The sequence below is a fragment of the Chrysemys picta genome, chromosome 1 (genome assembly GCF_011386835.1).
Source record: "Chrysemys picta bellii isolate R12L10 chromosome 1, ASM1138683v2, whole genome shotgun sequence".
Classification (NCBI taxonomy): domain Eukaryota; kingdom Metazoa; phylum Chordata; order Testudines; family Emydidae; genus Chrysemys; species Chrysemys picta.
Genome location: NC_088791.1, coordinates 22450221 through 22472163, shown reverse-complemented (window position 1 = coordinate 22472163; position 21943 = coordinate 22450221). Strand labels below are relative to the sequence as shown.

Here is a 21943-nt window from a genome sequence, read left to right as displayed (position 1 = left end):
TGGCCTGGAGCGGCGAACCGCAGCCAGTGGGAGCCGCGATCGTCCGAACCTGTGTACATGGCAGGTAAACAAACCGGCCTGGAGCACCAGGGGCTTTCCCTGCACAATCGGCGGACCAGTTTTGAGCACTGTTCTAGCCAATTCCCAGCAGTAACATGAAATTAAATTTTATAAAGAGGCAATTGTCTAATCATCACACTTGAAAGAGATAGTCATATTTCATACTTGTCTGTAAAATGTCCAGTGCTTTTTTGGAGCAATGATAATGATAATAAATGAATATCAAGGTTCCATAAAGACATTCATTATCAAGAGAGAAGGACTGAAGATAAAGCAAGAGGGAAGATTGCAGGGTTTAAAGGGAAGATGCATTGTGCCACAGGCTTAAAAGAAAGAAAATACATTTCAACAATGCAAATCTACAAACTACTGTACCGAGAAGGGAAACATTGTCTTGCTGTTAGAACCCAGTTTTCCTTTACCAAAGTACCTCCGCAGATATGTTTATTCCTGAAAAAAACAAAACGGGGAAAAATTGTATGATTTGTTTTTTACCAAGCCAAAACTTCTAACAGCACTTCTAAGGCCACCGTTCAGTTACACAATCATACTATTTAAGTAAATGTAGTGCCATTAAAAGGTAGATTGACAGCCCCAGAAAATGAATATTTCCCTCTACAGTGCAGCTGTATCATGGATAATACTGTAGCAATGTAGGCTTTCCTCAGACTGCCCTACCAACCCGACTATCTCTAGAGATGAGAGGGAAGTTCATTTCTCTGTTCATTCATTTTTTGGCCTCAGTGCTGAGACTAAAATAAGGGAGCCAAATGTAAAACTGTGATGTGGCTATCTGTCTAGTAGGAACTGGACTGAAATTACCAGCTCATTTCATACAGGCTCCTAAACTGCCACCAGATGGTAACAACATTTGGTCATTACTCAACTAGATTGTATTCCAAGTATTGACCTAAAGGTGGAAAGTTCCTATTTGATTACCAATCCCTTGGGTTATCCAGTCCCCGCATACTTCAGTTGGAAACAATCTGCAATGTGTGATGACCTGTGCGAGATTATAGAAACTGTGGCATACTATATCATGTAAAATTAAAAGGATTAAATATGACAGATATTCCAGGAATAAAGAAGAGAATCTGGAATGCAGATTAATTAGTTTACTTCTTTCTACTTCCAAAATCGTTATATTTATTTACTGCCGCTCTTTGGAAGGAGAGTCTGACACATCAGTACTCTGGGAAAAGCTTAACTTCTCACATTTTATAAATTCAAATCATACAGATGTTCAAAGCTTTAGCAAGAACTACTGGAATGAGCCCAAATTCACTTATGCTTATTCTATGTTGCAGTTCAAAGATAGCAGACTAACACAGATGTTTGCCTTCTACTTCTTTTTGGACTGTATTTCGGCTGGGGAACAACAAGTTGGGTTCTTTTTAAAAGAAAGATTCTGTCCAGCTTCCTTGAAACTGCATCACAAGTAAGAGTGCATATAACCTTTTTGTTAGTGTCACTTGGCCAGATTGGCATCATCTCATTTAGAAGTTGTGACTGGTACATACGCAGTGGCATACACAGAGGTCAAAATTCTGCTTTAACAGTGGCACAAATCCAGAGTAACTTCTCTGCAGATGAAGTTACTCCAGATTTACTTAAGTGTAATCAGTAACAGAATCTGGCCTAGATCTCAGGATGCTCAGGGTAATTAATTTTCTTTACATTTTAGAGATGGGCCTTAGCTGCAAACTATGGACCCAGATCTGGTTTTCAAGCAACCCAAAGTTTAAAGCGCTTCAACTCCAAGTTTGGTTTTGCCCATTTTACCACTTTCTAATGTTTCAAAACTAGGATTAGGAGACTGATTTGATTTTGAAACTCTCTCGTTCCCCCACCCCCCAAAAAATGTTCTAGAGTGATCTGAGGTTTTGGTTCAGACCTCTATTTAAATTATTGGGTTTGTTTCTAACAATATAACAGTTGAATAATAAAACCATATTCTTATTCACCACCAAAGTATTTTTCAATCATAATTTTGTTCCTTGTGAATTTTGCTCACCCTCCCTACTACCAAACAAATGAAAAGCTTTTTGGAATTCACCTTTCAGTAAAAGACCCCATAATCTTTTAAATGTCTCTGGTCCTTCCCCCAGCCACTGGTCATTCTGTCTCTCTTGAGACTATATTGTGGTATGGCCTGGGACACAGTGTCCAAAGACACATTCCAATTGGCCAGTGGCTGGGCTTTTTCAATTATGTCACCTGTGCAGCCACCCCTGACAATGCACAGATGAAGCCTCATCATCAAAAACCCCACAAAACAAAGCTGCTATGTCCATTATGGGTATGTGCTAGAGAAAAGTTAACGGGAAGGGGAACAAAGACAGTTAGGGTGGCAAGAGAGGTAGCAGTGACAGGTGGACAGAGGGAAGCACTGAGGGCAAATATATCTGAGATTTAGACAGCCTACTCTTTCAAAATGCCTTTTCTGCAGCAGTTTGTGGCCTGCAAGCTACATTTAACCCGCTTGCCAGAGTAAAAGCTAAACTGGGAGTTGCTTTTGGTGACCAAATATTAAAGGGGAGAATCAAGACACCTGCCATAGTAGGCAGGTAGAAGATAGCTTTGGAAAGGGTCAGAAATGTGCATATATGACAGGGTTTGGGCAGCTGTGGTGTAAGAGAAAAGCCATGCCCACTCCTTCCTTTTCCTTTCCTCAAGTCATATAACAAACCTCCTTTTCCTTCTTTGCTTGCATGTGCTGAACACACTTGTCTGGTTCAACATAGCACATATGCACCTGCCCTGCTTTGTCAGTCGTCCAGCTGAACTCAATGCGTCACATGTTAAGCATGCACTTAAGTGTTTTGCTGATCACGCCAGCCTTGCAGGATCAATCCCTCAGCCAGCTGGTCAGCAGCTTAGTCAAGCGGACAAAAACATTGTTTTTTGTCAAACCAACTGGGACCTTGAGACAGACCCTGGAAATATTATAAATGAGAATTATTTGTATTTTGGCAGTGCCGAGGAACCCCAGTCATGGACCAGGACCTTACTGTGCTAAGTGCTGTACAAACGCAGAACAAAAAAGTGATGCAACATTCCTGTTATTCAGGGAACATGGTCACCATAGAACAGTTTGATCATCCAAAATTAGCTTTTCTAATAGAAAGTGAGTTGGAGATGGATGGGGGATGGGAGGGAGTACAAAGGGCTCAAATCGTCCACAGCTCTTTAAAGAAAGGCCAATACAGCTATCAAAATAGTACAGAAATATACATCAATTGGAAAAGGCAAACAAATGGGTTAGGAACTGCATTTGTGGAGGAGCAGAATAATGAGTTTAAGGAACATTCATTTTTTTCTGTTGGTAGTTCTTCATATGGTACCAAACGGAGAATATGAGATAAAATATTACCATAACTGTATCAAATAAGATCTTGCATAATGTAATCTACATTTCCAGCTGTGGACATTAGGATCTTGTTTTACAGGGAGAAAAGGGATTCCCTTATTGCTCATATTTATTTCTCATGCATATTGCATTTCAATTGCATGTAACGACATGAACAGATAAGTTTAAAATTTGTCACTGGTGTAAATCCTGCATATCAGCTTAAATCTTAATGTATTGCTGTTAAATTGCAGAAGGCAACATGCAACTCAATTTTCTTACAAGAGTCACTGAAACAAACATTTTAAGGCTGGATGTGATGCCAATGATATAAATGGAGCTACAGTAGCTAATCTGGAAAGCAGAAGGTTATGCATGTTTTATAAAGAGCAGTTCTTATACATAGGACAGAAATAATGAGCTTATAACCAGTTCATTGACATGAAGGATACAGACTTGGATTCAACAGTTGTTCCAGCATATTTCTACTTTGCTTATGCAGTGTTTAAGCACAATCTATGTGTGTCTTTACTGAGGTCTATGTTTTAGTGTAACCTCAAACCTATATTTTTTAAAGTAGGGTCATCTTTTTTTGCAAAATGATAGTTACCTGTAAGCCAAACTAACCATCCATCCTTCGTTAGTTTGTGTTGGGATTCCATTTACAACTCTCAACTGTTTGGTTGAGGCACAAGAAATGACAGTATCTGAAAGCAGGTCCAGAGATCACATTTTACTAAAAACAGCGGTAGGAAACCTGTACAGTTGCACATAGGGACCACAGAAAGGTCAATTTTTAACAAACAGATTTTTTTCTCTCAGAGCTACTAAAAACATTCAAAATTACATCAATTGGAGTGGCACTAGGCCATCAAATATTTAAACAGGCTGCTGGCATAAAAACATTTAAATAGTTTTATTGTTAAGATCCATGTAATTATATAGTTAATTCTGATAACTAGCACCATACCTCACCATCTGGAAGGGTGAGTTTAAAAATTTATATCACAGAACATCATAAAGTTATCAGCTCGCCAAGGAATTTTAAGTTTTTCTTTTGTAAATCTCATTTTCTTAAGCCTAGAAGTAATTTGCTTTCTTTAGCTGATCTTTTGGCATGCCAGTTAGAAAGGATTGGCTAGTTGTAAGGGACTTATTCCTTTACCTCATACATATACACAGAAACACTCAAAAGAAAGTGGAAATATCATAATGGGACATACAGTATACAAGTAAAATTACTTACGGTCTAAATTGGTTGTGGTAGGAGTTGTATCACCTTCACCTAGCAGACACACAAGACGTCCATAACAGTGAAAAATAAAAGAAAGTCTAAAATTAAGAGGAGTCATAACAGAAAAATAAATGCTATGTTGCTGATTTTAATAACTCACAAAGATTAAGGCTTAAATGGGCTTTGGAAAAGCCACAAAGGCATAGAGGCAAGGAAGGGGGTAGAATTTCATTTCAGAATTTTTTTTAGCAACATTTAAAAATGTTTATTTCACATTTTTCCTCTTGGCTGAATTTTGGATACATCTGAACTACATGAACATTTACCAATGCATGCATCTGGTTTCACATAGCATCGGCCTATACTAATAAATAAGGCTGGTGTTACGAAAAGGAGTTACTTGTCCAAATTCAACTGACTGTCCAAGGAAGATGGGTTCCTAGCCCTAACCCTTTAGAAAATATACATCTTATTTATATATTGATATTAGGGAAAATTTATCTGAAGCCAAATTTGTTATCTGAATATCAACTCTATATTCCAGTTATTTTTTGAATTGCTTAAGCTTTGTTCAAGTTAGGAGAACTTTCATCTCTAACTATGGGTTTGAATCCAGAAATCGCACTGCCAGTGGTGACCAAAAATAATTACCATTGCCACATAGCCCACCAGTGCTTGCTGTAAACAATCCAAGAGTACAGATAATAAAATTTAAAGCTGAAAAGGTTTGACATTTGTTCAACTATTTCTTTTCCTCTACACTGACAAAACAAAACAAAACACTTTTTACACAGTTTCTTTACTTTCAACAGATATAACAGCACCTGAATCAGAGGATCTCCTTCTAAGGGCTGGTCTACACCTAAAACTTAAGTTGACCAAGCTGTATCACGTGGGGTGTGAAAAATTCACACCCCTGAGAGACATAGTTGAGTCAACCTAAGCCCCACTAGACACCACTAGCTCAGTGGAAGAATTCTTCCATCAACCTACCTACTGCCTCTCAAGGGGATGGACCTACTACAGCAATGGAGAAACCCCTTCCTTTGCTGTAGCAAGTCTCTACACTACAGCTGCGTGGCTGCAGCGATGCAGCTATACTGCTGTAGCGCTTGCATTGTAGATATAGCCTGAGCATGGTTGCAGTGTTAGGGTCTCAAAAAATGCTGCCAATTGCTCTTATGAATTAGTGTGATTTTATTCCTAAATCCTAGAGAGCATAGGAACACATTTCTGCCTTAACCCAAAAGCCTATTTTACTGTTTAAATGTTCTCCCAGGTTATGAAGCATTTCCGGTTTTAAGATACAAACTGAAGATAAACATCTTTCAAACTTAAATGCGAATTCCATATTACTCATCATGAGCTTTCCCCCCACTAAGTGATTTGTCCAAGGTCACATGGGAAGTCTGTGGCAGACAGAAAAAGGAATTGAACCTGGATCTCATAAGTTCCAGGGTAATGCCCTAGCCCCTGAATCATCATTCCTCCTCTCCTTGCTTTACTATCACCGGTAATCCTGTAGTGGGCAGGACTCCTTCATCTGCTACAGCCCTTTTGTCCTGCTGTGGCAGCATAACTGAGCCTCAGAGCCAGTCAAGGGAGACTCTCCCTGGCACAGGCTTTGTAGAAGGCATTTCCTCCCCATTGCCCCCAAGTAATGCACCAATTATTCATGATAAGAGTTTAAGTTTTGTAGTGCCACATGTAACAGCCAGAATATAGACAAATGTACATGAAAACAAGATAGCCAACATTACACAGCTGACAGTCATTCCCAGGTTGCAAGGCATCTTCAGTGCTTACATCGAGAAACTGGGCAGTAGTCCCAGGGAATGAGAGGATTGCTTGTGTAGCACCAGGGACCATGAGCATCATCATCTGGATTGCGGCAGTAGTTTTTCTTCAATTTGCTAATATCTGGTTCCCTGAATACTGGTATGTGCCTACAGAAGAAAACATGCTACCAATAAGTATGTTACTATGAACATTCATTCCTAATTTTAAATGAATTCACATTGACTATATTCAAGCATAAGGACTGCAGGGAGGGCTGCAGAGTTGCTTTGTAGTTGCTTCAAGGCATGGCAGGAAAATTAATTTCCTCAGCTTGATATCAAGAAACCTAGCACAAAGCTACATATTCAGGTTGTGTGCTCAATGGGAGGCTTTGGGCCATATTAAAGAGCAAATACTAGCTCCTTTCAATTAAGTGGGAGTGGCTGGTGAATCAGGATTCCACGTTCCACACCAGAGATCAGAGAGTGGCCTAAGAATCCACCCACATGCCTTAAAGACTCAGCTTATAGTGTTTTCAGAGTATGCCCGAACACACGCATACATGTGCATAACAACAGGACTTCTGTTTCATCTAAACTGTAGAGATTTTCTACATATGCTGATGAGAGTGGGATGAGCCAATCAAAGCAGACAGCTTATCGGTCCCAATTAGAATAGACACATTTGTACATTCAGATCATGACAAATCCCTGCAATATAATTGGTTAATAATAGCAGTCAACACAAGTGTATAGCAATTCACGTATTGTACAGTGAGAAAAAACCAGACAGTGACTACACAAACTAAACACACAGCACAAATCAGAGAGCAGCGAATTGCATTACCGAGCTAGAACAGTTTCATTAGGGCCAGTAGTTGCGTGGCATCCCTGCACGCTGAATGGCTGAAACAGTTCCATTTGTGATTAATCTTGTGAGGAGGGTGTTGTACCTTTAAAGCACCTGCACTCTCTGCTGTGGGAGTTATTTAGAGCCCCTTTCTGAGCAAACTGAATTGGTGCTCAGAATACAGTTGAGTTATGGACAGCCCAGAGAGCTCTTATTCTTGCTTAGAACCTTTCTTGGGTTGTTTATCCATTTTCATCTTAAAACCAAATCGAAACTATGTCTATTAAACTGAGTTGCCTTTTCCACCACCAATCATCTTGGCTTCCCATTGAAGTAAATGGGACTTGAGGATGCTCAGCAGGGAGCACTCAGAAACTCGCAGTATATCATCCGTAGGGAGCAACTATGCTACATTCCCTACCCTCCTCTCCCACAACTTTAAAGGATAGAGACGGAAAAATCCCTAGCAATGAGTGTACTGGCTATGAGATCCCAAAGTCTGTAATTAGTGGCAAGTCTGAACAAAGACACATTGTACAATATACTTAAATGTTGAAGGAAATTATGCTGGGAACTCCAGGGCATATTTTGAAGTGTTTGCTTAAGACAATGAGGTGCCAATTGGAGGTGGTGTTTGTGCAGGACTCATTGCGCATTCTCTTTATGTCTTGTAGCTACACACCTCCTTAAGTCATCAATATTCTTGTCCCACATGGAGCAAGTTAGCCCAGATCTTGTCTTAGACAAATTCCCCATGTAATTCTTGCCATTCCCATGATAGCAATCTGGAAAAAGAATATCGAGAAAAAGAAATGTTGAAGGAACTTGTGCAATAATGAAAGGAAAGTTGTTCTTTTACAGCAAGCATCCAAATAATTAAAGATAATCAAGTGCTATATTTAGCAGACACTATACAAGATAAAGCAAACATAACCAAAACCAGAAAACAAGTTAATGAGAGAAAGTGAACCTTTCTGAAATTAGATGATCTATCCCCTTCTCGAGGCCTAAGGTCTTAACTATAGCATGCAATAACTTACTTTTACTGTGTCTTTCTTTGATAAACTGGAAGCTTTTCAGTTTAAATATCATTTGCTTACAGTTAACTTAACAGGGTCACTGCAAATTATTCTACTTTTAAAAGCTGCCAGGAGATGTTGCGCTCTTTTTAAAAAGTCCAGATGTCCTCAACAGAATTGAGAACAAAACTTCCGAACTCATTAAGGAAAGGTTCTGGATTTTGGCAGCAATAGAGAACACTGGAGTTTTTCTGTTCTCTGGCATGGTCAAGGAGTAGCACACCTTCAACTTAAATACAATTTAAAAACATGCCTTGATAATGAAGCATAAATTATGTTTATTTCATGGTGTGCTGCCACCAAACATGTATGTGTAAAATCATTTGACATGGTCAATAGCACAAGACTTCATGTATAAAATGATTGATTTAAATGGTCAATATTTTAATTATAAACAGATTCCCCGAAACACACTTTTTTTTTTTTTTTTTACAAACACAAAAAAAGAAGGCAAAATTTAATCCTTGTTAATACAGAAAAATGCCAAGCCGCTTATCCCACCAAAAATCTTAATGGGATGCTAAGATAAATGGAATACAGCTGAAATCTCTTCTTATGAATTATACTAAAATAGGGTCAAAGCCTGAGCATGTCTACAAGGTGCTGAATCCAGTCAACTCCCATTGATAACAATGCATCTTGCAGGATCAAATTCACATATAGAAGAGATCCAATAGGAAAATATCTATAGAAAATTTATGTAATGTTAAAGGTTCAGATTAGAATGCTTTCTGATTTTGTTTAAAATTCACAGCTATTTGGGTAGGTTGCATGTTATTGTCTAAGTTCATTTCCCGATAGTCAGGAGTCCACATTAAAACAACCAACCAACCAACCATACATCACATCTGGTAGCTTTGTTGGCAATTTCAGCAGAGAGATCAAGACATAGCTAGGCCTGGACAATGATCTAGAGATGATCCCTCCATCTCAAGGAGAAAACACAATGGTCCAGATCTTAGTTGGTGTAAAATGGCACAGTTTCTTGCTTTCAATGGAGCTGTATTGATTTATATCAGCAGAGGATCTGATGCAATAGGGCATCAGGTGGGGAAACACTTTCACTGTTGCTTCCTTTGCCTAACTAGAGGGACTAGGCCAGATTCAGATCTCATTTACACCACTATAAATCCAATTACATTCAAATGAAGCCAGTCAAGTTGCTCTGGATTGCATAGGAGTAACTGAGATCAGAATCTGGTATCCCAGTCTCCAAGGAAATGAATCTGGCACCTTGAGCTTAAAATATTTTATCTCCTTTGTATCAGTTACCTTGTTCACTTGACACATCACACTTAGGTATTTGGGAGCAATAACCGATCCGAATGTTTGGGTCAGTAGTAAAACACCAAGGTGACTCCGATCCATCTGGATTTCGACAGTAGTTCTCTCTTAAATCCCTATAAAAATAAATATGCTATTTTATATTAGGCAAAACCTAAAACTTCTGTGTTCTAATTGCTTTTCTATTACAAGTTAACAATAATAGAGGCTTCTTGAAGTCTGTATGTTATTGATCAGTACTTAGTGCAGAGAGATTTAGGCGAGACAATATGAAAGCAGGGACTAATAAAGTAAGGCAATTGTAACTGGAGTATGGTTATAGGGGAATCATCTCCAGTAAATCTATGTTTTGACTAGCTATAGGATTTCACTTTAAGTACAATAATATTTTAAATATAGTATATTTCCATATGGGAACTTCCACCATTTTTTTCAAAGCTTTCTCTGATTACAAAATTCTTGCATGGCATCAGATACACCTGAAACCTATTAAAAGTATTTTAAAAAAATATATAAACCATCCCATATCATTAAAAATTCTCAGTACTTTGAATGGCTTTGTAGAATGTACAGAAATGGTGTCCTGTAGTTTCTCATTGATTTAATTAGGAAACTGAATCTTAGTATATGAAAAAATTGTGTTGAAATCCTATACAGGTGTTACCTTTTGAATAGGAATCTAATCACAAGGGAGTCTCTCTTTAAAAATCTCTCACAGCTTGAATTAAATAGTCAAACTTCTCAAATGTAAGTTTTATTCTCTAGTCTCTTGAAAGCTGTTCTCACGTTCTTTGCAATTTCACATTCAACAGTATTTTCCCATCTGCAACAGTCATTGATAACTTATGGTATAATAAATAGGCCTGATCCTGTAACCCTTATTCACATGGGTTTTCCTCAGTCACACAAACAGTTCCATTGACTTCATGAGGGCTACTAGCATGATTAATAACTACTCATATGAGTAAGGCCTGCATATCAGCGCATTATTGTTTTCCGGGTGAACTGTTACAGGGCTACTTTTTTACAGGAGATTGTGAGAACTGTACATTGAGCCTAATCTTACAATAGTAGTGACTCGGGCAAAATGCCAAAGACTCAATTGTATTTTGGCTGAGAAAACACTGCAGGAACAGCCTCACAGATTGTCTTTAAGTGGGCTCAGGAAGGTCCTGCTTAAACATCTATGAGATTTATACAGGAGATTCAGGACCAATAGCAATTCTATTCCCCCCACTGAAGTCAACAGGAATGCAAAAGGTTAACATGTGAGTGATTTTAACCCAATATTCTTGCCCAAGGAAAAAATGCTTTTAGCTTTGCACCTATATCCAAGTGACTCCAACTATTGTTCATTTTACTGATAACTCTCTAAAGGATATAACACACATTAAAGAACCCTGACAATGCTCCAGGTCAATGCAGGGACCGACGTGGCAAATATAAATGTCTTGCCCAAAACCACAGAGCAAGTGCTTCTGAAAGCCAAGGTTAGAACTCGGGCTGGAATCTCTTCCACTCAAGTCTTGTGCGCAGGCCAGGGGATCAGTGTCATTAAATCTAGACAAGGTGATGAAAATACACGCTAGAAATATAGTCATTAATGAGAAGAAAACAGAACTGACAAGAGGTCAAAATAAAAAAGCTCCAAAAAATATTATAAATGTCAAGTATCCACAGTGAGATTGTTTAGCTAAAAAGGCGGGAAAAAAACACTAAGTTACGTCTGCATATCAAAACTACAGATAAACAATTGTCTCCTTCCAAGAAACAGTGATGGTTTATTAATGGGATTTAGGCCACAGTATTCTAAACACACATGTACGTAACTTTGAAGTCAATCAGTGTACTCATGTGGTCAAAATTAAGCTCATGGGTGTTTTTAGGATAAGGGTCTTCAGTGTGTAAAAACAAAGACAGCCTTGAACCAATTCATCTGTGACCCATAATAACCCATAATTTTTGTTTTCAAAGAGTAAGAATTATTTATAGCACACTCTTGCAATATTCACATAGTTTCCAATGTCAGAGGCAACAATGAACATGTCAGCATGCAGAGTAATGATGATGATGACGACGATATTAAAAAAATAACAACCTTTCTTTGAATACCCTTTGGCGACACAAATGTCTAAATTGCAGGAACTGATCTCTGCCCTGTAATCTGTGACACCTGCACGTGCTACTCACTTGCACTTGAAGTTTTCGGGAGTGATATTGTGCTGGTGAGGAAACTGAGAGTCCCAGTGCTGACATTGGACTCCACTCCATATGGTGTTCACGGTACCTCGGTAGCCCTCACCTTGCCCCTTGATGCACTCTGTCGTTTCTACGGCAGCATCGGTGATGTTCACAATGGTCTGCGCTGTAAATGGACAGAAAAAGAGCTGTTTTCTTTTCCTAAGAGGGAGTCTGGTGTGAGTGTACTGCAGTTCAGCTTCTATAGCTACTCAAATCCAGGGCCTCTGATGACATTGTCAGTGAGGGTCAAATCTGGCAACTCAAACAATTAGCTGCTCCTTTAAACTTTTACAAGACCAGTGAGATTCTCTGCGGCTGCAGAGACTCATGTTAGCACATTTGCTTTCAGGATTAGGGCATAAAATGTCTGAAATATATAAGGGTTCCTACGTAAATCTTGCTGCATAGAGAGATGCTAGGTTGTTTCTACAGCAGTCAGTGTCAGAGGGATATTCTTAGTTATTATAATCCCAATCCTGAAAGTATTTACACACATTCTTAATTTCACGCAACTGAGTAGCCCCAATGAGACGTCCCACACGTTAAAGTGAAGTATATGCATAAATGTTTGAAGGATTCAGACCCTAATGTCATTTTTTTTCCCAATGCACCCAAAATATCAGTGATGGATTAATGAGCAGTACCCCACTTAAAAAGCAATACATCTTATTATTAGCTAATGTCCTAAAGCTCCTTTAAGCTACTCATTTTTATGCTTCATAAAGTTAAGAAAAAGAAGTGCCCTAACTTCTGGAAACCTGAGATCAGAATTCTCTAGAGAGAGATAAATATTTTCAAGACTAACAAATGCATCAGACTCAAGATCTTTCACAGATGTCAATATGAGCTGCATTAATCCTAGTCTGGGCTGTTTTGAACTAAATTCAGACAAACAGTGGCTTCTCAAATGAGTCATTTCAAATGCTTGAAAGCCTCTTTTTATTTCCTGTAACACTGCTCTACAGCCAAAATGCTTCTGAAATAAATGTAGTCAAACTTTACTAATTCTAGGTCACTGAGAACGAAAATGATGCTTAAAATTGTTGATTGGCTCTAGTTTTCAAGATATGCTATTGGGTCAGTATATACGACCCTTGACTTGGGAATGGCGAGGGTAAGTGAGTTATAAAGGGAAGGGATCTCAATTTAAACCAGAAATGACTAAAATACATCTTTGACTGGATCTAGGAATAAATCTATGACTGGGTTTGGACAGTACTTGCTTTTTAGGCAAAACAATGAATGATGCAATCTGAAGCTGGTATTGCGTCATAAATTATATGAATTGCATCATATTATTCCTAGAAGTCATGGATGATGTAATCATAATGAAGCTTACATCACTCTGCTGAACAAATTGCCCTATATCAGCTCTAGAAATCATACAGTGTCTTGCTCTCTTATTTGTCAGTGTTTGCTTTTGCAAAGGGACACATTTCTGTTTAGCCAAAGTGAGCAGAGATGCCTCGTACTTGTGTGAACAGTGCAGATAACTTCTGCTATGTTTGTTGTGAAGTGACTTTTGCGTCACAAAAGCGCAGTATAACCACTATGGTTAAGAAAGCCTATCACCTTTATTTTGGCTGCAAAATTGGAGATCAGGACAAGAGGTGGGCTCCACACATATGCTGCAACACTTGTGCAACAAATCTTCGCCAGTGGTTGAACAGGAAAAGGAAATGTATGCCTTTTGCAGTGCCAATGATTTGGAGAGAGCCAACTGATCATACCAGCAATTGTTACTTCTGCATGGTGCCTCCAGTTGGGAAAGGTGTGTCAAAGAAGAAAAAGTGGACTGTGCATTATCCAAACATTCCATCAGCTATATGCCCAGTACCCTACGGAGAAGGACTGCCGATTCCTGATGCACCAGAATCATTCTCACTTGAGTCAGACGAGGAAGAGGAAGAGGATGAAACTTCTGGTCCTGAACCATCAATGTCACAGGACCCACATTTTCCCCCTTCCTCCAAGGTGAACTGAATGACCTTGTCAGGGATTTGGAACTACCCAAGAGTAAGGCAGAGCTGTTGGGCTCCAGACTACAGCAGTGGAATCTCCTGGCAGGTGAAGTTAGGGTTTCCATGTTCCGTGACCGTCAAAAGGATCTTGTCCCATTCTTCTTCATGGAAGGTGATCTTGTAGCCTGCAACAACATCGATGGTGTGATGGCAGCCCTCAACATCGTTAACGATCCAGATGAGTGGAGACTGTTCACTGATTCATCGAAGACAAGTCTTAAAGCTGTTTTACTGCCTAATGGCAATGTTTTGCCATCAATTCTAGTTGGTCATGCAATCCATATGAAGGAAACCTATGACAACATGAAACAACTTTTCAGGTGCATAAACTATGACCAACATCAGTGGCAGCTTTGTGGCGATTTGAAGGTTGTTGCTCTCTTGCTTGGTCTGCAGACTGGAGACACAAAGAACTGCTGTTTTCTCTGCGAATGGGATAGTCGTGCAAGAGATTCCCACTACATCAAGAAAGATTGGCCACTCCGACAGTCATTGGAGCCTGGGAGGAAAAGTGTTCAGCATCCACCACTTGTTGAATCAAGGAAGATTTTGTTACCACCCTTACACATCAAGCTGGGTCTATGAAGAACTTTGTCAAGGCCATTGACAAAACACAAGCAGCTTTCAAGTACCTCCGTGGAAAATTTCCAAAGTTAAGTGAAGCTAAGATAAAGGAAGGTGTCTTTGTTGGTCCTCAGATTCGTGAACTTCTTCGAGATGATGCATTTGACCATGCACTGTGTGGCAAGGAAAAGACGGCATGGAAAGCCTTCCAGTTAGTGGCAATAAATTTTCTCAGAAACAAGAAGGCAGACAACTACAGGTTGTTGGTGGAAAACCTCCTCAAGGCATACAAAAGCCTTGGTTGCAACATGTCACTAAAGATACATTTTTTGCACTCTCATCTAGATTTTTTTCCACCGAACTGCGGAGCAGTGAGCGACGAGCACGGCGAGCGATTTCACCAAGACATTGCAACAATGGAGAAACGCTATCAGGGCAAATGGAGGCCATCAATGCTTGCAGACTATTGCTGTACAGTGACAAGAGATGCTCCATTTAATGAATACAAGAGAAAAGCCAAGAAGCGCCGAGTAGACACTGAATAGGACTAAACTATGTACAGAATAGTTTTTTGCCTTTTGTTTCATAATACATTTTTTATATAACCCTTTTGCTGATTTTTAAAGTGTTACATAAACAGGACAGGTGAAATATGATCATGTAAAGCAACCATAAATACATGAAAAGACCTAGGTTTACAATTTATGATTAAAACTCTACTATCTACACAATATACATAGACATAAAATGTAAAAACTTAAATATCTTAGAAACAGTAGCCAATCAGTTGTTTTAATTGTCATATTTGAATTCAGCACATCAAAATACATAATAAATAGCACATTTTATCTCTGAAGCAGATGACTTCTCAAAAATTGTAGACCAGTGAAAAGTTGATGGGAAAGATGTAGCATAAAATTTATTAAGTAATGCAAAACTAAACACACTACCTTGATGTCAGCGTCTTCCAAATGTCCCCAAAACCCACCTTTGAATAATTATTCAAGAGTCATTTTGTAACTGTCGCTAATTGGTATTTGTCCATAGTCTGGTGAGTAATTTTACAAGTTAATTTACCAGCTATAGTTTTCAACTGTAAATACATTAATAAATGGTCTCTAAATTATTTTTTCTATGTTCCAGCAATTAGAATAATTTAGATGTATTTTATTGATGTCATTCATTCTTAGTGCTTTAGTAATTCCAGCCAACTGCGCTAATTTGCAAAGGAAATGGATCTCAGGAAAATTAAATGTTATAACATAGGGTTTCTGTAGGATTTAATTTCAAATCCCTCATTTTAAAGATCCTATTAACGTCAGTCAATAACATCAAGATGCACAGTGGTACTGTGTATATATATATATATATATATATATATATATATATATCTGTGCTAGAATTCAAAATTTCTCTTTTATTCATCTGTTGGATGCTTTTACCCAGGCCAGCTCCAGACACCAGCCGAGCAAGCTCGTGCTTGGGGCGGCAGATTCCAAGGGGCAGCATTCCGGACGCCCTTTTTTTTTCTTTTTCTTTTTGGTTTGCCGCTCCGGCCGCCCTGTAGGGGGCAGCATCGCGGAGGAGGGGAGTGCCCTGCAGCAAACTTGGCAGGGCAGCCCACGTCCTTCCCTCCCAGCCGACCGGAGCGGCACAGAGCCCTCCTGGCAGGTGGCGCGGTGGGAGGAGCCGCGTGGCGAGCGCTCCACTGAAGCCCTGGCCACCCCCTTCTCTCTCCCACCCCGCTCCCTCCCCTCCCCCCCTGCTAGACCAGGCGCACACTCCGCTGCACATCTGCAGCACAGGGAATCCCCCTGCACCCTGGCTCCGGCTGCCCTGCAGGTTTTTTTTTTTTTTTTGCTTTGCCGCTCCGGCCACCCTGCAGGTTTTTTTCTTCCTGCTTTGCTGCTCTGGCCACCCCGCAGGTGTTTTTTGTGTGTGTGTGTGCTTTGCCGCTCTGGCCACCCCGCAGGTGTTTTTTGTGTGTGTGTGTCCTTTGCCGCTCTGGGCCCCCCGCAGGTTGTTTTTTTGTGTGCTTGGGGCGGCAAAAAAGCTAGAGCCGGCCCTGCTTTTACCTCTGCTTCATAGTCATATTAATTGCCTGTCTCCCCTTCCCAAGGCAGTCCAACTGCACAAGTTGCCCCTCTGCACTGAAGTTATGATTTTCAAGCTCATTCCAAAGCCAAAAGGCCATAGTGATATCCCTTGCATACCTAGGTTTCTGCAAGCTGGTAAATGCATCCTCTAGGGTGGATTCACTAAAGAGAGTAGCTGTTCTTTAGTTTTCAATTGTTAAAAATATTTTTATTGATTTTATAAATAAAGCAAGGGAGAAGAACTGTCTCTTAGAGAAGCACTTAAGACAGACCAGTGCTGGGCAGGGTTAGCAGAGGCTTGGAGAGCTCTAGGCTGACGACTCCCAGACTGGGGCCCTGACACAAAGGGGCAGAGAAGGTGCTGGGCTATGGGGAAGGGGCCCAGGGAAGTAGGCAGTGGAGGAGAGTTGGAGGAGGGCAGTAAGTGGCTGGGCCACCCCTTTTACCCCCACTTGCCAGTAATGAGTGGCTAAGCCAGCCTGCCATTTGCCCTTGAAGGAAGGGGCTAGACTGAGGATTGCAGTGACCCACTGAGGCGAGTGATAGAACCAGAAGCTGCTGGTCTAATAACCCCATCTCTGCCACTCATAAAATGTGTGACTTTGGGCAAGTCACTTAACCACTCTGCATCTTGGTTTCACCTTTTACAACGTTATATAATAATATTACACGACAGCGCTGTTGTGACGATTAATTAGCAGAGCTGAGTGAATTATTCACAATGAACAATTTTTCCACTGAATTTATCCTTCCCCCCCCTTTAGAATAATTGCAAATAGATTGCAATTTCCTCAGACTTATTCATTCTTTGAACTAATTTAATTATATTATTCCTCAACATTTATTCTGTGTATTGATCATAAACTGAGCTGAATGTATTTGGAACTTGATATCCATAAATTGAGCTGTGTCCTTTAGTTCCAATTAGTCAGGTAAGTCACAAAGTATTATTTCAGTTATCTGATTGCATGAGAAGGCACTTCTGGTACCAATACGTAAGCCTCCAAATTTAAAATTTGGCTTCTGGAAATTCTCAAGGATGCAACTTTAAAATGCATTTTCCATGAACATTTTCAAAAGGCAAAATACAAAAGGCATATGAATATGTCCCAAAAAAATCTAAATGATTATTTCTTTTTTTACAGTATCCCATCCACCCAACTCTATCAGGTCCCTGTCCTGCAAAAAGTCCTGCATGGATTGCTTTTCAGGATCAGGTCTTAGTCCCTGATCCAGCAAACCATTTATGCACATTTAAATTTAATCGCATGACTAGTCTCATTGAGTTCCATAGGAACACTCAAGTGCTTAAAGTTACAGATGCTTAAGTGTTTGGCAGGATCAGGGCTTAATTAGTAAAAAGGTAGAACTGACTTCAAAGGGAGTATGATGCTGTGTTATGTTTTTACATTTTTATAAAAAGTGCTGTGTGTTATATATTAACGCTGTTCTATGAAGTTTTGTAATTGTTAGCAGAAATATTTTTGTCATTTATTTGTCATTTTTTGGAACTTGAATGAAACTATTTCTTACAATTTGAGGACCAAAAGGAACCCTATTAATTTTATCATGGACTAATTCAGAAAGCTGTGACAGATTCTCCCACATCCCTTCTACGCCTCTACACTTTCACCATCACACCTCTAACGCAAAAACACAAAAGTTTCAAAAATGCAAAAGTACCAATTTCTCATTAAATTGTCTCTCTTTTAATATATTTAAATGAACCTTTATTAAAGGAAACCCTTGCGCAGAAAAAACAAAACCCATATAGAATTTTGGGAGGAAGGACAAGCGTACAATCTGGAGCTTTGCATGGCAAACTGAGGATGATCTTCTCGATCCTACTCCTCACAACAATACTCGGGTAGGAAAAGAGCAGTCAACACTAACATCTGTTCCTTCCCTGGAGAATTTCAGTAAAGAAATGAGTATAGAAGAGACATAGAAGAGTATAGAGATAATTCGCAATGAACTAACAGAGCCAAATTCTGCTCTCAATGATACCAGTGTAACACTCGTTCGAGTCAATGGGATTACCAGGGTGTAAATGGGGGAAGAATTTGTCCCTGTTTTTTAAAGACAAGCAGGTTTGTGCCTAATACAGTAGGGGAACTGTTCTAAAACAACTCAGTCATAATAAAATGTGACCTGTGTAATGCTGCAAAGTTCAGTGAGAAGCTGGGGTGATCTGTTGAGCAGGTGCTGCTCATGCATAGTAAAGCGGTCCCAAAAGAGCCTTAACTCATGCCCTGCATTATTATTGAATTTGAAATTTTAGGCTATACCACAGCTCGCGTCACTTTCCTCCCCTATATTTTGAACATTGGCTCTTCAACCCCTTCTATGCGCTTGGTAGCTGTATTATGATATACAGCACAGCAGAGGAAAAAATACCTGCTTTATAGCATTGGCGTGGAAGAACCATGTAGCGCCAATTTTAATCTACATTGCCTGAGGGATAACTAAGGAATAAATTTGAGTTGAACCCCCAAAAAACCCACAGAGGGTCATATCTTGGCACATGCTACAGCCTGAATGTGAACACCAACAATTAGCTAGGTCTGGAATTCAGATACACATTTCAGAGTTTTCCCCACCTCTATAATGGGCTGAAAAGCTTTGAATCCAAAACCCCTTTATATTTAGTGTGTTCAAAATCCAGATATGGATCCAAATTTTGACCCTGAATCTCACCTCTAGATTAAACAGAACTCCTACATATCATATTGAAAAGTATGCTAGAAGTAGAGAGATGGAGTCTTTATAAAGCGATAGAAAATAATACATAGTTACACACAGTGAACACTGTAATAACCCTCTATTAGGCCTCATTGTAAAATTAAGTGGGAGGTAACTATCAAATTTTAAACACCAGTCTCTTCCCACTGACTCACTTCTATAAACATCTGTATGTTAAGTAAATCTGAAGCTTGAGTTGCACTTCCTTTATTTGTGTAGTTTGTTTCAGCAAGACACTCGAAGGGCTTGCCTACATATGGACACTCGGGAAAGTCAAGACAAATTAAGTGAAGGTCTGAAGTTAATGTGCATAAATCCAAGTGCACTAAACACCTGCATGGATGCTCTCATTCAGAAGTAAAGTGACCTTGGTGCATTGTTGCTTAGGAGGATTAAACTACAACAAACTTTACTTCTGAATGAGAGTATCCACATGGAGGTTTTAATTTATGCATTTTAACTGCACAGCTTTAGTTAATTCATTTAAACTCCCTGAATAGACAAGCCCTAAGTCACAGCTCAGCATTCAAATCAGCAAGGGAATCTCTGCTTCTAAAAAATTTAGTTGACAAAAATAGAGGAGTTCCATTTCTTTATCCTCCCAATCAGTGTTGACAACAGCACTATCGTCCCTCTGACCCACGCTATCAACCTTGTTGTTATTTCTCCATTCTCCTTCACCCATCGCCTCCAGGCACTCACTGAGTCCTGTTACCTCTTCCTCCTTAATACCTCCAAACATAATCCTTTTTCCTTTGTCCCTTCTACTCTGATCTAGGCTTTCAATACTTCTCACACTGACTGACATCTGCAGCCTCCTCCTCTCTGTGCTCCCAAAAAATGTCTCCTCTCCCCTCCCCGTGTAGGCCAACTAACTGTATCCTTTTCCTCTGTCACTCTAGCCATGTTACAGTGTCCACCCCCCACCTCTGATTATTATAACAGGCATCCACTCTCCTTTCCCATTAATCCCAAATTCCTTGTCCTTATCTCCTCTTCACAATCCCTGTCCCTGCTTCCATCTCTGCTCTCATTTCCTCCTACACCCATTCTGACTATTTTAATGCTCCTTTGTATCTTCTCGCCTAACTAGAAATTGGCCCAAGCCAAAACCACATCCACATATGTGAACAACTTCAAACCAACTTGTGTGCTCGAAACCTCAATCCAGATCCAGCTTCTGCAGTTTGAATCCATCTCTAATCCTTATTGTTCCCATCATCTCCTTCTCACACTCTTGGCTTTATGTCTTCATTTTTATACTGTCTACTGTGCTTGAAAGAGACTTCCGTTTCTGATACACCAAGTCCCCTCCTTCTGCCCCTTCAAATCCTTCCCTAAACATACATTTATTTTATGAAGTCATCCCTACATTGATTTCATCACCAAAAATGTTGCCTTCTTGCATGTGAACTCTTTCACATACCATATTTCTGAATTAAACTGCAAACACCTTGGTGCAGAGACAGGATTTGTTGTGTTATATACACTAATGCATGCTATGTACCAAATCCTGAGCTGCTGCTGAGAAGTGTACTCAGTGAAGCTTGGGTGGAGTATGAGGGAGGGAGCACAAAGGTGACTGTAAGCCAAGAATTCACCTGTGCTGAGGAATCACATGTTAGCCAGTTAAACCAGCTCTAAGGCAGTTTATGCAAAGCTGCTCTAACACACAGTAAGTTCTGGGCCAACAAATTATAGTAATAATAGCAGCAAAAGGCAATTTCAGATTAATTTAGAGAAGATACTACAGTAATTGATTATTAATTTAGTTTTTTTTTTATTATGAGGTTTCATCATCAACCTTTAGTACTTATATGGCCCCTGTAGTAGGAAGAGAGCCTGAGACATAAGCCCTTGTATCAGAGGCCTGGTATGAGGCAGGACCGGCTCACACAATCTGGCAAGAATAGGGCTAATATTGCAAAAATACTCATTCCTCAGAAGTGCTAAGCACAGAGTACTCAGGCAAACACATCCTGATATCAAGTAGTACCAGAACATCCCAATATTAAGGATGATGCAAAAACATCCCCCAAGGATAACAGGAACACACTGACCCCTCCTTAAAGATAAGGTCAGGATAACAGTACGTAATAAAGATGTTTTGATCGAACCAACATGTACAAGTTAATAACTAGCCATGTCAGGGGGCAGTAACTAACTATGTCAGAGGCAGTACTAACTTATATGTATCAGGGTATAAAAATGCATCTCAAAGGGAATATCTTTGTCCAGCCGAGTGGGGAATGGAAAGTCCCGCCTTTCACTGAGCTGCATCCATCGTCACGGGTATACACGTCATAGTATCCTAGGAGAGTCTGCCAGGTGCTATTACTGTGCTTTGTCAACAATAAACCTGGCCTGGCGCCTTCGTACCTTAATGGATTTTGTGGTCATTGGGTGGTTCACTCAAGGTCTGCTGTGCTGGCTGGGGCAGCACACAGGGAGAACACACATATGCAGCCAAACATCTAACCACAGCCCCCATTACCCTAGTATCTGAGCACCTCACCATTTTTAATTTATTTATCCTCACAACATCCTTGTGAGGTAGGGAAGTGCCATTATCCCCATTTTACTGATGGGGAACTGAGGTACTGAGAGAGACTAAGTGACTTCCCCAAGGTCTGTGGTTGAGCAAG

The 21943-nt window shown here is 39.8% G+C and overlaps 1 protein-coding gene across 2 annotated transcripts in view; it reads right to left on the bottom strand.

Moving 5' to 3' along the window:
- HGF (hepatocyte growth factor) overlaps positions 1-21943 on the bottom strand; it is a 76433-nt gene that overhangs the window by 15045 nt on the left and 39445 nt on the right. For both annotated transcript variants that reach the window (XM_024114760.3, XM_005296964.5), the window contains exons 8-14: positions 11825-11999; positions 9623-9750; positions 7954-8056; positions 6450-6589; positions 4656-4694; positions 4020-4116; positions 436-510 (exon numbers count right to left, since the gene is read on the bottom strand). In XM_024114760.3, coding sequence (XP_023970528.1) covers positions 436-510; positions 4020-4116; positions 4656-4694; positions 6450-6589; positions 7954-8056; positions 9623-9750; positions 11825-11999 — 757 coding nt within the window. The remainder of the gene's footprint in view (positions 1-435; positions 511-4019; positions 4117-4655; positions 4695-6449; positions 6590-7953; positions 8057-9622; positions 9751-11824; positions 12000-21943) is intronic.